The following is a 16,915-nucleotide window of genomic DNA, read 5'->3' as shown; positions in this document are numbered from 1 at the left end:
TTCCCATTCTTTCCTCTCTATAAAAGGAAATATACCCAGAGACCAATACAAATATATCTTCATCCTCCTCCTATTTATATTTAACCGTTATTTGTATCTTCTTGAATATAGCAATGGCTTCCATCACTATGTCTTCAACAATTGTACCTAGTTCTCAGTAAGTTCTGTTTCTTTTTATGTAGTTATTTATATCCTTAACATGAGTTCTGTCTTTTTTAGTTGTTGTTCTGTTTTTTCAGCTTCTGTTATGACATGTTCTCATTGGTTTGATTTGGCTATGTTGACTTTTTTGTCTTTTGACTTTCTTTAGGTTGATTCTTTGAGTTGTTAGTTTCAATTTTCAAGCTCAAAGTTGATATGTTGTTTCATTTTTGATGGGCTATATTAAGAAATATGAGTTAGTAGAATTTCTTTTTCATGGTCTATAATAAGAAAATGCTTGAGGGTCTTGAGATTTTTATGCAGTAACAGCTACAATGCTCTCTGTTTTAGTTAAGATAATAGTAATAGAAAGTTGTGAGCAAATGAAATGTGAATGAAAAGATTTAGAACAAGGAAATTTTTTCAGAGAGTTCGAATTTTATGTGACAGAGGTTTGTGTGGAAAACTGAGTTTGAGGTAGAGATGAGCATTTGGTTTTTAATCGGTAAAATTGAGCTTTGCTAGAAATTTATTTCAATGGCATGGAGGAAAATCTAGAAGTTATGTTATAATGTACATTTAGACTTTTAGTCTGAAAAAAGTACAAATTTCATGTAATTCCATGTTCTTCGATTTTCATTTATTTCAAACAGAGGGAGAGTAAGGGTCTTTGATGAGGGTAAACATGCAACAATATGTCGTTATTGTTTGATGAACCGGTGTCCTTTTCTTTTTGATATAGGAAACTGGACAAGTCCACTTTATTCAATGGACTGCATTGTGTAAAAGTGTTTCCCAAAAATGCGCGAGTATCAGAGGCCTCTATCAGGATGGTTAAGGTTGACGGGAAAGTGAGATCTACTCTATTATCTGGAGAAGGTGGTTTCCTGTCCCATCAAAATGGCAGGAAAAGTTTCGTCCTCAGTGCTCTTCCTACTGGGATTGAGATGCAGCCAGATTCAATAGCTTTGGGTACACTTGCAGCCGAAACTATTCCTGTACCTAGTGACTTTTCTCCTGATGGGGATGAATTCGATTTGGACCAGCCCACGGTTGGTTTCTCATCCATTCGGGAAGCCATTGAAGATATTCGTCAAGGAAAGGTCAGTTGTTTTTTCATTTAAGTAGTCATTTTGTGAAACATAAAAGCAGTTCCAAATATTAATTAGTTTTCATAGTTGATGTGTTATGTTTATCAACATTACAGATGGTAGTGGTTGTGGATGATGAAGACCGAGAAAATGAAGGAGATTTAATAATGGCAGCATCAAAGGCGACGGCAGAATCTATGGCTTTCATCGTGAAGCATGGCACTGGAATTATTTGTGTGAGTATGAAGGAGGAAGACTTGGAGAGATTGCAAATTCCTTTGATGGTGTCTCATAAAGACAATGAGGAGATACTCTCTACCGCATTCACCGTGACTGTGGTATGTTACCATTAATTTTGGGCTTAGTGACATCAATGAAACTTAATTTTTTGAGTCCTGCATAGTCATATATACAATGAAACTGCTCTCTATTTCTCAGACAGTTCTGTGCAGACAATATAAATGCACATAAATTACAAGATGGTCCCAATGTTGCACATCATTTTGAACAGCTCAATGTTTTTGTGACTAAATATTATTTATGATACTCAATTATTTATGTGTAGGATGCCAAACATGGTACAACCACAGGGGTGTCAGCTCATGATAGGGCTACAACAATACGAGCTCTTGCTTCTAAGGATTCCAAGCCACAGGATTTTAATCGCCCAGGCCATATATTTCCATTGAAATACAGGGTTGGTGGTGTTTTAAAAAGAGCAGGTCATACAGAAGCTTCTGTGGATCTTACCGTGCTAGCCGGGTTCGAACCTGTTTCTGTTCTATGTGAGATTGTGGATGATGATGGTTCCATGGCTAGATTGCCAAAGCTCCGAGAATTTGCAAAAAGGGAGAACTTGAAGATTGTATCAATAGCTGATCTGATCAGGTAGGCAAATTGTAACGCTTTATGACATTCTTATTGAACAATATCTAAATAGATTCTTGCTTTATTTAGTTTGCGAATTGTTGTCATCACTTTATTGTAGTTATCATAGTTACATCCTGACTTGCATCTTTAGACCCAGTTTTTCTGTTCTACTTAAATATGCAGTCAGTCATGGTGTTAAATTTGATGCCATTTCATTGTTTAAGTGAGACTTGTGTTTAATTCAAGAGCTGAAGAATTTGTTTTAGGTTCTTTTTTTGGGGGTGGGAACAAGAAGCGGTGATTTAGCTTAATTTATCTGCAATTTCTATGTGCATTTAGTAACATGATTTTTAAATTTGTTTGTTTTTGTGAAACTAAGTGGGAACTGGGAACCGGGAACCGGGAAGTTATCTTCCATTATATGTCTGATACTATTCTAGTAAGCAGTAAAGCAAGAAAGCAAGACTATAATTTAAAATCATGTACTTAGCAACAGAAATATTAAGATTGTGACACTTGGCGTGATAACCTTGCAAAGCGACTTAAATTTCTTTGGTTATAGTTGTTGTGTTCGCTAGAAATAGACTAGTGACGTGACTGCTGTGACCAGCAATCAATAGGCTGGTTTATCTGGTGATGAGCAATTAATAAGAGGTCATTTGATTTGGTGATGAGCAATCAATGGGTTGCTTGTTGTTTGGGTGGAGTGATCCAACATATATGTCGAGTATAGTTGGTGGTAAAATGGTGATACTGGCTGTACCTGTGTCTAATTATAATCTATTTTCGTGTTAATGGATGGAAAATATGAAGCACAACAATTTCTTAGTTTTCTAATCAAAGCTCCTTTGATTTCTAATCTTCCTTTTTTCCGTTGTCACTTGTGAATTACGTGATCTCATCTTTTTAATTTTCACATCTGTCAACTGTAATTGCATAATTGGTGAAAGGACATCATAGGAACAATATCCTCACATTGATTTAAAATGACAGATATAGGAGGAAAAGGGACCAATTAGTAGAACGTTCTTCTGCTGCAAGAATACCTACAACTTGGGGACCATTTATTTCTTACTGTTACAGGTCAATCATAGATGGCATTGAGCATATTGCTATGGTCAAGGTAAGCAATTTTTTAATACTTATGTAATTTTCTTGTTCTCAAGATTCAATTTGAATTAACTTAGTTCCCTCAGATAACTATCTATTGATTGCAACTAAGTTGAATAGCATTTATGGGGTCTTCCTTTCTGATTCATTTCCTTTGTCTTCAGCTTTCTCTATAATTATTCGTTCCTTGTAACTTGGCATAGGAGTACCTCCCATACTCAAGTCTAAAACCTTTTATTAGTGATAAATAATTCCTGTAAACGATTGAACTACATAGTCACAACATAAATCATTATTATCGAGTGGACCAAGGTGAAATTATCCCTTTGGTGAATACTGACAATGGATATTAAAAAAGATCATCAAAATATACAAAATTGAGCTTTATGAGGTGCTTAGCAACAATGTTTACAAATTCCTTGCTATAAACAGGGTGAAATAGGAGATGGAGAAGATGTTCTCGTCAGGGTACACTCTGAATGCCTTACAGGAGATATATTTGGGTCAGCAAGATGTGATTGTGGTTGCCAGCTCGGAATGGCAATGCAACAAATTGAAGCTGCGGGAAGAGGTGTATTGGTTTACCTTCGTGGTCATGAAGGAAGGGGCATCGGGCTTGGCCACAAACTTCGTGCTTATAATCTGCAAGATGATGGGCGTGACACTGTTGAAGCCAACGAGGAACTAGGATTGCCTGTTGATTCAAGAGAGTATGGTATTGGTGCACAGGTACTACCTAATATATTGCACAGTTAGAACATGTCCAATGCATATATTTAGATTTTCTATGCCCCATGCTGGAACATGCGTGTGAATGTACTGCTTTGTCACAGTGACATAGTCTAATATTTCTATATTCTCTACAAAAAACAGACCAACGCAAGCAAACAGACAACATATATGTGCTATACTGCAAAATAAATACTGGTCTTTTGAGCAAGTTCATTGTTTAATAAACTACGGCTTCCATGTTGCAGATTTTAAGAGACCTCGGAGTTCGAACTATGAAGCTGATGACAAATAATCCTGCAAAATATGTTGGGCTCAAGGGATACGGTTTGGCAGTTGCAGGGAGAGTTCCCCTTGTGACCCTAATTACAAAGGAGAATAAGAGATATCTTGAAACAAAACGTGCGAAAATGGGTCACGTTTACTATGATTTAGGACTCAATGGCAACAGTGCTGAGAATGGTCAAGTGAGCCCTGAAGAGCCATCTGCAATCGCATCTGTGCCATAAATATGCATGTCATGTTTTAGAAAATGACAAACAAGATGTCTGCAATCCATGGAATAAAACATAATCACTTTGTTTTCATTTTACAGTTGAAGATGAGATCATGGTGGTAAAAAGAAGTTGAAATTATGGAATTCTCACTTGTATTTTTTTTTTGTCTTTGTGTCGGTGTTTTTTGGTCCATAGAAAAACTAATAAACAGAATTCCCTATATCATGATGATTTGTCGAATTAACCATGTAAATGATGATGAAAAGCAATGTTATCTTCTTTCTTGAGTTTTTCTGCCGGATATAATTTAATCGTATCGTTATATAGTTAGGTACCTGTCACGGGACTGTCAAAAACATGCCCAAATGGTATGACATTTATTAATTAAATATAATAAAATTAAAACATAATTATTATACTAATATACAGTGAACTTGAATATAAAAATTAAAGTTAGTTGATAGTAACAACCGAATATCATCATAATACTCATTTATATTAGTAACTTTTTAGATATTCAAATATATGTAAATATTTTAAAATTTATATTTATTATTTCTGAATATTTCTAATATTATAATAGTTATTAAAAATATAAAAAATTTTAGTAAAAAGGCATGCAAATCATGAAAAAGCATGACTGGTTAATTGACGTCATGACATGCCCATATTGGCATGCCCGTGCCGCTGTGACATGCACCCTGTATATAGTACTATTGTGTATCTTTTCTTGCAGTTGAGAGTTTAATGTCATTTTCGGGGTTTTAGTAAATGTTTTATTTACTCAAGTTTACTTTCTTTGCAACAATGGAACGGTTATATAATGAAGAACATGCAATTAAACTAAATAACGAAAAAAATACGAAGGTAAAATAACAAGATAAATTAGTAACTGAATTGACAAAGATCGAATTGAACACTTAAATCACACAGAAACTTTATCAAGTCTGAAAGAACTATGACCAGCTGAGTCGCCTAACATTCGAAAATTCTAGACTGTTCTTGAAAAGATTATTACTCCACTTGCGTTGTGTTGGGTTGCAGCAATATCACTTTCAGGATACAACAACTCAGAGTACTTCGTCCACAGATACGTAGTACTCAACAGCGGCCTGTACCTCAGTTCGCCCAGAAAACCTATGCTCTATTTTATATATTATGAAGGAGAAAAATAGAGATATGTAGCAGTTAGGGTTTTTGTGTTTACAGTATCAGTCTATATATTCCATATGTTTTGTTTAGTATATATATGAATATATAACACAAAAAGTAACTGAATATATTACATTAATTAAAATAAAAATTCAGACTTAAATTGCATTAAATGAATATTTCCAGAAACGTAACAGCGAGCCCATCAGGATTTGTAAAATCTTGACACAGCCAACCCATCAGGTTTTGCCATCAACAGATAATGCACATGATCAATCTATCAACGGATAATCCACTCTGAACATCAACGGATAAATCCACACTGAATTTTAACGGATAAATCCATCAACGGATAATCCACACTGAACTTCAACGGATAAATCCACATTGTACTTTAATGGATATCATCAACGAATACTGAGTTCTGTGAATCAATGGATGTTGCTTAAAAAATCCTTACAGATTCAATATTCATCATAAAATAATATAATAAGTCAGTAAATATTTTAATTAAACATTAAGTAAAATTCCTCTTTACTTAATCAATGTGGGACATACCCTACAAACCCATTTCAAGCTACTAAATTCAACTCAATTTCTATATGAATTACACTAAAAAAATGACTTAGATCCATACATGAAACTTTAAGTCCTCATTACAAGGAATAACCTCCAACAATTCGTTTTAGGAAATTACATCAAGAACATGTATAAACATGCCTCAAACTTTCCATTTTCTAACAATCACCCACAAATCCATACAGGAATACATATCAAATTTATCATGACTTGCTTTTCAGAGTCGGTACCCTCCCTGGTTTGAACCCTCCTAAGTCCCCTACTTCGATGGCTACTAGATATAAATGAAATGTTTCACCTTGAATCTCTATCCGTTTGGTGTAACCACACTCCATAGACGACGACAAGTCAAAAGGCTATGGTGCATATCTACGGCTTTCAGACGTTATGGTCTTGTCCCGATCCTGTTCGTCGAATGCTTCAAGGAATAACCATTTCCTCTAATTACGACCTCACAATTGCATTCGCTTAGCTGGGCATCTCCAAAGATGTACTGCCAACATCTTGTCTTATGACTTGACCCCATTCAAAGTTTATAAATCCTGACATAGTATTTGGTCCATCAGGTTTTATCAAATCCTGATCCAAAACTATTTTCATCAGAGTTTATTAAATCTCTTGCTGACTAGCAATTTAAGTACCTCTTAAGGTTTATAGGGGATAGACTCAGATACATAAGTATCTAAATGTATATGGTAGAGGTACTACCAATTCATCCTTACAACTTGTTATTATCACATTGAATACACTTCGAGGGATCTCCTCTCAAGTGTATTGGGTTCCCGCTGTTGATGAATTATGATGGGTATCAGTCCCATCCCCAACCTCGACAGCGGATCAACTATATTTTTTAGTTCCTATGAACTCTATAGCAATAATCCTATCAGACACAAGATCCCTTATACACTTTAGTCTAACTTGGATGTGTCTCTTTATTTTAGCATTATACTTAACACTTCTGATCTTGTCGATAGTTGTACGACTATCACAATGAACATAAATGGCAGGAAGTGGCTTGCTTAAGACAGGTAACATTCTCATGAGTCCATGTAATCATTCAGCCTCCGTCCCTGTGGCATCAAGTGCACATAACTCAGCCTCAAAAGTAGATCGAGTAATCAAAGTCTGTATAGAAAACTTCCAAGACACTGCTCCACCCGCAAGGGTAAACACATATCCAGTCACTCCATCGGAACCGTATTTCTTAGTATCCAACTTGCATCACTGTACCCCTCGAGTACCCCCGAAAATTTCCGATAATGCAAGCCAAGAGAAATAGTTCCCTTGAGATATCTAAGAACTCTATCCAGTGCCTCCTAATGAATTTTGTTTGGACAGCTTGTATATCTAGCTAACTTAGACACTGAATAAGAAATATCAGGTCTAGTAACATTAGCAAGATATTGCAAACTCCCAATAATCTGAGAATACCTCAATTGAGATACAGGAACTCCTGAACTATTCTTGACGATGGCAACATTTGAATCATATGGTGTACTAGCGATTCTACAATTTGAATAATCGTACTTCTCAAGTATAGATTTCTCTATGTAATGAGACTGCGGCAATGTTATTCCATCAATTGACTGAGTCAACTTGATCCCAAGAATCACACTAGCCTCACCCATATCCTTCATTTAAAAGCGCCTCTTCAAGAAACTTTTTGTCTGGTTAATAATATCAATATTGGTTCCAAACAACAAGATATCATCTACATACAAGCACACAATCACACAATAATTACCTATAACATTATAATAAACACATTTATCACTTTCATTACCTAAATACTCAAAGTCTAAAACAGTTTCATTAAACTTTCTATGTTAGTCTATAGGTGCTTGTTTAAGGCCATATATGGACTTGACTAGTCTACATACTTTCCTCTCATTACCAGAGGCAACAAATCCCTCAGGATGATCCATATAAATCTCTTCTTCAAGGTCACCATGAAGAAAAACTGTCTTTACATCCATTTGATGGAGGATAAGACCATGTACAGAAGCCAATGTAATAAGTATTCTGATTGTTGTCATTCGGGCAATGGGATAGTATGTATCAAAATAGTCAATGTCATCCCTTTGCCTAAAGCCCTTAGCAACTAGCCTAGCCTTGTACTTATCTATTGAGCCATCAGGGTTTAGCTTCCTCTTAAAGATCCATTTAGATCCAATAGTAGAATACCCATGAGGGAGATCAACTAACTCTCATTTTCCAGTTGAAACAATTGAGTCAATTTCACTCTTCACAACGTCTTTCTAATGCCTTGACTCTGAAGAATCCATGGCTTGACGGAAAGTTAAAGGCTCATCCTCGACATTATAAGTGATGAAATCACTTCCAAAATCCGTGACTACCTTTTCACGCTTACTGTTTCTAGGTTCCTCTACTTCATTAACAGTAGTGCTACTACCAGGATCCACCCCCACATTTGTCATCTTTTCCACATGATCAGGAAGAGAACTCGATGTGTGAGTGAGATCATCCTCAGAATTACCTACAGGTATACCAGTCTTCATAGGTAATACTTCCTCAAAGAAAGTTGCATCACGAAATTCAACTATCGTATTCACCACAATACTATCTATGTCAGATTTTAATACTAAAAATCTCATAGCAGTAGTGGTTTCAAGATAGCCCAGAAAGATACAATCAACAGTTTTCAGACTTAGTTTCTTTCTCTTGTGTTCAGGGACAAACACCTTAGCAAGGCACCCACACACACGAAGATAACTCAAACTTGTCTTACGCTTTATCCATAATTCATATGGTGTCTTGTCCATATATTTCAGAGGGACTCTATTCAGAATATGGCAAGCTGTATTCAGAGCCTTTCCCCACATGTACTTAGGCAACCCAGAACTAATTCGCATACTGTTAAATATGTTCTGAAAAAGTTCTGTTCTTTCGCTCTGCCACCCCCATTAGACTCAGGTGTGTATGGGGGAGTAACCTCATGAACTATACCATTATTGCGCAAAATTCATTAAATAAGGTACTCGTATACTCACCACCTCTATCAGACCTCAAACGTTTAAGTACTTTGCCAGTTTGTATTTCAACTTCATTTTTATATATAATGAATTTATCTAGTGATTCATCCTTATGTTTAAGCAAATAAACATAACAGTATCTACTACAATCATCTATAAAAGTAATGAAATATCTACAGTGATCCTTACTCAACACACCACTGAATTCACATATGTCCGAGTGAACTTAATCTAACAAGTCTGAATTCCTAACAATATTATGAAAATGTTTCCTTGTTTGTTTAGCAGTTACACACACTTGACACTTAGATTTCTTATCAATGACATGCTTTGGAATCAATTCTAATTTAATAATATTCTTTAGAGCACCAAAATTTAAATGACCAAGTCGTAAGTGCCACAAGTCAAATGATTCTACACAATTAACAGAAGGTGAAACACTATCATTAATAAAACCACCCAAAATGGGTTCAACATTTATTAAAAACAAACCATCAGACAAATAACCCTTGCCAAAGAATGTACCAGTATGAGTAATAACTACTTTATTACACTTCAAAGAAAGTTTAGAGCCATTCTTAACTAAACAACTTTCACTTATTATGTTTCTACGAATAGAGGGAACATGATGCACTCTAGTGAGAGATAGAATCCGCCTAGAAGCAAACTTCAGGTCCACGTTTCCTATTCCAAGCATTGTGCAACACTAGCATTCCCCATCGTCACTTTCACTCCCTGACTTTGTTGATAAGATACAAACAAACTAATATCAACAAAAATATGCACATTAGCTCCAGTATCAATCAACCACTCATGTGACAGATAAGTGGAAATTAGTACAGGGTTGTAAGTAACATACTCGTCATCGGTTCCAGAGGCAACAACCTCACCAATGACCATGTTAGTTGCAGGCCCACTCGTGGTTCCAAGTCCAAGCACAGTATTTGCTTGAGCTACCACTCCAGCTTTCTTACTTGGACAATCCTTGCTCCAATAACCAACCGATCCACAAGACCAACATGATTTATTCGCCTTTGGTTTCTTAGCCTTGTTCTTGTCAGGTTTAGTGTTAGCCTTCTTAGTGACTACCTTTCCCTTCTGTCCTACAGTCACTACATTCACCTTCGAGCTCCCGTGTTCCGTAGGCATCACATGTCCTTGTTGGGACTTGTGATTCTCCTGCACAGAGATGTCCAACATCAAGTTAGTCCAAGTGATCTCTCCTTTCTGTCTTTTCATGGAGAGAGCAAACTCTTCCCAAGACTTAGGGAGTTTTTCAATCACATACATAACTCGAAACTTCTCAGGCAAGATCATACTGGACTCACCCAAAGCATGAACCAACATCTCAAACTCATGAACCTGTTTATTCATGGATTTTCCATCCACCAGCTTGAAATCAAGAAACCTAGCCACAGAATACTTCTCAAGTCCTTCGAGAATTAGTATTACGGGTTTGGTCCAGTTTATCCCATAAGACCTTAGCAGTATAGACATCTGATGAATAAACATCGAATAAGGTGTTCTCCAAAGCTGCCAAAATGGCTGCCCTAGCCACCCTATCCTTCTCAGTCTGTAAAGCATAAGCGTTAAGAGATTCAGCCTTCTCTTGATCCAACGCAGGAGGATCATACTATACCACTGGCCATAGACCTTTAACCGTAAATCAGGGTTTCATCTTTTTCTGCCAACGAGAAAAGGAAACTCCACCACTGAATCTATCAGGCATACCCGATAAATCAATTAGCTGAGGAAAACGGTACGTAGTCCAATAAATAGAAACAGTACCACCAGAACCAGAACCAATTTTAACAGTCTTAGGAACATCTTCAGTTTCGTTAACCATCTTTCTAATTACAATATAACACAGGTAATCTCTTCAAGATTTTTAGGTATTAGTTTACTCTACGCGCAACAATGGGTTGGTTATATAATCATGTATAGCAAGAACAAACAATTAAATCAATTAACGAAATAAAATACGAAGGCAAAACAACAAGATAAATTAGTAACTGAACTGACAAAGATCGAACAAAATACTTAGCTCTCACAAAAGCTTTATCAAGTATGAAAGAACTATGAACAACTGAGGCGTCTAGCCTTTGAGAAGTCTAGACTATTCTTAAAGAGATTATTGCCCCACTTACGCTGTGTTGGGTTGCAGTAATATCACTTCCAGGATACAATAGCTCAGAGTACTTCGTCTACAGATACTTATCACTCAACAGCGACATGTACCTCAGTTCGCCTACAAAACCTATGCTCTATTCTTTATATTATGGAGGAAAGAAATTGAGATATGTAGCAGCTAGGGTTTTACGATTTTGTGTTTACAGTATCAGTCTATATATTTCATACATTTTGTTTAGTGTATATATACAAATATATAATCCAAAACGTAACTGAATATATTACATTAATTAAAATAAATTTTTAGACTTAAATTACATTAAATGAATATTTCCAGAAATATGACAACCAGCCCATCAGGATTTGTAAAATCCTGACAGAGCCAGCCCATCAGGATTTGCCCATCAATGGATAACGCACATGATCAATCCATCAACGGATAATCCACTATGAACATCAACGGATAAATCCACACTGAACTTCAACGGATAAATCTATCAACAGATAATCCACACTAAACTTTAACGGATAAATCCACATTGTACTTCAATGGATATCCATCAATGGATACCGAGTTCCGTGCATCAACGAATGTTGCTTAACAAATCCTTACAGATTCAATATTCATCATAAAATAATATAATAAGTCGGTAAATATTTTATTTAAACATTAAGTAAAATTCCTCTATACTTAATCAATGTGTGACATAACCCACAAACCCATTTCAAGCTACTAACTTCAACTCAATTTATATATGGATTACACTAAGAAAATGATTTAGATCCACACATGAAAATTTAAGTCCTCATTAAAAGGAACAACCTCCAACAATAAGTTTTAGGAAATTACATCAAGAACATGTCTAAAACATGGCTCAAACTTTCCATTTTCTAGCAGTACTAACATAATCTATTGATAGTGAGGCTCCGGTGATGGTAAAAAGGTATCTTTCTTCAGTTGGAACTGTAAAAGTGAATACAGATGCTCATTGATTGGTTTTGTTGAGCAAACTAAAGCGAGATTGGAGTAGAACAGTGTAGATTGTTGCTGTGAAGAATGGCGCTCAAGCGAGTGCTGTGGGGAATGAAAACTAATTCTAGTTAATTGCGTTCAATGACGGACACAGAGCGGGGTAATAAACTAGACATCCAACCAACTACTCTACTATGACAATTATTAAAAACGTATATTAATATAGACTATGTTTGGAATTGCTGTTAAACAGTGTTGTAGTTGTGAGAAAAAGTGTTGTTAGAAAAAATGCTATTTCAAAAAGTTGCTGACTATTTGGTAAATTTTATATCAAATCTGCTATTGAACGAAAAGCAAATATATAATTGTTTAGTAAAATATATAGGTGTTTGGTATATAATTTGTACTAGTATATAAACCATGTGATGCACGATTATTTTCATCATTATATATTATAAATTCTAATTTTAATATGTTGTTGGCAGGATTCGAACCTTATATTTCTTAAAGGATACTATTTTTTTTATAATTTTAATATGTTACTGCCAGGATTCGAACCTTATACCTCTTAAATAAAACTAACTTTTAAGAATAAATCTAACGGTTCTTATCGATTTGATCTGACGACTCTGGATTGAGTGATCAATGACCAACAACCACCAACAACCAAACTTTTAATATTTCGTCTTTAATATAATAGTATAGATAATTGTTGTTTAGCAATGTGAGACATGTTAAGATAAACTAACTAGTTTTGGTCATTAATTATATTTAAATATTAAGATTTGTCACTAATAAAATCAAAAATAAAAAAGATGAACACTTTAACAAAATTAATGTTATTCAGTTTGATGAGGTAAATTACAATATTTTTTTTAATAAACTACGCCATCATCAATCTGGAAGCAATTTGATTTCGAAGTAAGTCCACCTCTCTTGATCTATTTTTTGTTTGGCTTTGGTCCACTGATGTTGGTATATGATCCGAAAAAATATCTCTTGGCACAAAGTATGGATTTGTATCAATACCATTAAAAATTGTATCTCCATTAGAATTTACTCTAATGTAATTATGTAGTGCCATTTTTACGACAATGATATTCCTTTGAGCACCAAACCAGTAAGAAGGCATATTTGACAAAATCTTCCACCATTCTTTCCAAACTACAAAAGTTCTTTCGATGCAACTTCTAAATGATGAATGTGCTTTATTAAATATTTCTTTGTATCCTAGTGCCGGTTGACCACACCGAAATTCAGGAAGATGATATCTAACTGCTTTATATGGGCCAACATATTTCATTGATTGAGTATATCCTGCATCTACCAAGTAGTATTTACCTGTATCATTCATTAAAATGTTAGTTCACATATATAACTTCAAATGTATTAACGTGATAAATCTTATCATGTGATGTTATTACATGTGCGAGTTGGTATTTAATTTAAAATATGTTTTACAATCTGAATATGAGTTCCATCTTTACTGCTTATTAGCGGGTGGTGTTGTTACATGTGCGAGTTGCTATCGAATTTAAAATGCTAAATGGTCAAAAACTTAGAGGTATAAAATCTTGTTTTTCCTTAAAGCAAGAACGACCACCGAAGTTGTTCCATTAAAGATAAATCTGGTCAATAATATAGAAACACTTATGCATAATTGTCTTGTAACTAGTCTCAACCTCTTTTTCCCGGTAAGTTCTGGTTCCAACATATTAACATCATATTTATCTCCTTGCACAACAAGTATTTATAAGTAATCATGTCTGATTTGTATTGTATATGTGTCTATGATGAACAGGGGAGGTCGGGCAGTAGTGTTATGTAAAGTAATCTGCCACGACTTTGCACACATGCATGGTACCACGTAAATTATAGATATAGTACAAACTACACATCAAGATATCACATACAAAAACAAAGTCAAGATACATGTTATAATATAGGTGTTTGTATTAATATGTAAATATAAGAGATGAGCTTGTACCTGCAGATAGGTTAATGTCATCTGTATACCTGTGAACTCTCTTAACGCAACACCCACATGATAAATCATAATAAACCCTACGCTCATATATGAATATATATATATATGTTAGTTGTTTTATATTGATACATTGCTAATAATTGTTTTTAATGATAATACGTTATTTTTATTATACATGTATTTGATATATCTGTAAAGTTAGAACAATTATCTTTTAAAATGTAAATAATAAGTGTTTGGTGGGTTTAATGGGTGATGTTTTACTGCTTCCCGCACCTTCGTCTGTTTCTAAAAGAATGACTTGCCTGCTTTCCCAAAAAGCGGCTTTTTAATTAAAAGCACGGTTACAAAAAAAATGCTTTTAAATTTACCAAATACTTCTCAACCGCTTTTAAGGAAAAAGCTGCTGTTACTTTCTACAACAGCAATCCCAAACACAGTCATAGTTATTTTGAGAATTCCGGAGAGGACCAGCGCTTCATTCTGTTCATTTACGTACAGGTAAGAGGTAATTTTCCTTGTAAAAAAGAGAGGGTAATTTTCACCAATATTTATATTTTACTTTTTTATTATTGACAAAATTATTCATCTATCTTTTTCTATTTTAAAAGTATATATACGAATATAAATATTATTCAATTTGTTTATTTATAATTGTTTCACTTTTAATAATAACGGAGTATAATAATTTGCGAGAACAATCGATGTAATGCCTACCTAGATTATGCATAGCCAAGCGTATCATTGACGAGCACCCATTATATATGCTTATCTAGATTATATGCACAACAAAAATGATATTTGAGTAATATAACATTAAGTAAATATCAATTTAGGGATGTATATTTCACCCTAGAAAACAGGCTCTCAAATGAAAATGACTCAGGAATCGGTGTTGTTCTTAAAGATAACAAGGGTACAATCATCAAGATATACTTAGGAACGATTCACAACCGTACAAAAAGGGGGTAATGAGTTATGGTCTCTTGTTGGCCTTTCAGGTGCTTTTCTTGATGATGAGAATTTGTTCATTTTGAAAACTGATAATCCCGAGACAGTGAAAGAATGGGAGGATTCAAGATGATTTTTGAATCCAAACAATGCAGTGTTGATTCAATAGTTAGATTCAGTGATTGAGGGTCAGTGTGATCAGTTTTAGTGAGAACATGTTAGATAGGTATCTTGCTCAAGATGGAGCTGCCAACAGGAAAAGGTTGATTTTGTAAATGAGAATATTTGGGAGAGTAAGGGACATCTGAATGCTTGACATGAGATCGAGTCCATGTAATGGAGATTTTGGATCCCTAACTAAAAATGAATATGATGAGCTCATGATGGAGGTAGATGAGGAAGATAATGTCGTGGAGATATCATATAATGACTCTGATCAGGAAGGAGGTGAGGCCGAGGCTGTGAAAGATGGAGGAAATGAAGTCCAAATGGTGTTGTATGGAGCTGATCAATAGGACATACATGGGGCAACGTGATCCATGAGGATTGCAGGAAAAGTGTTGGTGAAAGGGTTCTTGGTCTCCGTTTGTTTTTTTAATTTTGTTTAATTTAATCATCTTTAATAATTATCGTTCTTTTAAATTTTAGATTGAATACACCTAAGTATTTTATTTTAGTATTGTCTAAGTATGTAATTAAGTCTAGTTTAAGTTTTTGTCCTCTGTTCTTGTTAAACTCCGGGAGTTGTTCATGTCCTGTGAATTTTGAAGTTTAAGTCTAGGTTCTAGGCGGTAGGGCTGCATATGAGTCGAGTTGGCCGGGTTGGAAGCGTTTTTACAACCCGATCCAACTAGATCGGTTTAATTTTTTTTAACCCAACTCGCAAAATATAAATTCGTAACCCAAATCACACGTCGTACATCGGTTTGGGTTGGGTTGGGTCGCTTCGAATGAGTTGAATGATTTTATAAAAAAGAGTTTCAATATTATAATTTGTCGTTAATTTTGAAATTATAAATAAACTAAAATGTGTAAAACCTATAATTATAGTGCTTATGTTTAAATTTAATTAACATTATAATTTTAGTAATGTATATCATATCGTAAATCATAAAATATCGGAGGTGAGAAAAAAGATAATACATAACGTATTTAATATATTGTAGTAGTCAAAGAAAAACATCTAAGAAGATGTATAGATTCGTATCAAACTTAAAAAAATTAAATAATATTAATAGTGGCATATTAATAAATCGGGTTCGGTTGGGTTAGGGTAAGAATATTTGTAACCTATACCCAATCCATTTACGTTCAGGCTGGGTACGTAACAAATCATCTATTATTCAACTTGCATTGAGTCGGGTTTTTCGGGTAAAAAAGGGTTAGGTTGAGTCTGCTTGGTCAGTTTATGTAACCCATATGCAGTCCTGCTAGGTGGTGCCATAGTGGGTGGAATTTTCAATAAATTGGGGGTTTAGCTCATGGTTGGTTATGTAGATTAGACCCTTCAAAGTTGTAACGACCTTTTTTATTAATGCATTTTAATTACCAAAAATAAAATAAAATTAAGGTGCGTGTGTATTGTGTTTTCATACGGTTTCAAATCTATTACTATTATGTAAAAGACGAAATATTAAAAATTTTGGTACCGTACCTGTTTTTTGGTATATGTTGAATTTACCTAATTACCCTTATCTATACTCCCTCCGTTC

The 16,915-nt window shown here is 34.7% G+C and overlaps 1 protein-coding gene across 1 annotated transcript; it reads left to right on the top strand.

Annotated features, from left to right (window-relative positions):
• On the top strand, positions 1-4,725 carry LOC141686783 (bifunctional riboflavin biosynthesis protein RIBA 1, chloroplastic-like). The gene is made up of 7 exons (XM_074491850.1): positions 1-157; positions 884-1,244; positions 1,349-1,570; positions 1,798-2,120; positions 3,096-3,225; positions 3,645-3,941; positions 4,190-4,725. The coding sequence occupies exons 1-7, from the start codon at positions 114-116 to the stop codon at positions 4,448-4,450; spliced, it is 1,638 nt and encodes a 545-aa protein (XP_074347951.1). The 5' UTR covers positions 1-113; the 3' UTR covers positions 4,451-4,725.
• The last annotated feature ends 12,190 nt before the right edge of the window (positions 4,726-16,915 follow it).

Source organism: Apium graveolens, chromosome 9, assembly GCF_009905375.1.
Source record: "Apium graveolens cultivar Ventura chromosome 9, ASM990537v1, whole genome shotgun sequence".
Taxonomy (NCBI): Eukaryota; Viridiplantae; Streptophyta; class Magnoliopsida; order Apiales; family Apiaceae; genus Apium; species Apium graveolens.
The sequence above is the reverse complement of the archived record's forward strand: the minus strand, read 5'-3'. Positions and strand labels throughout refer to the sequence as shown.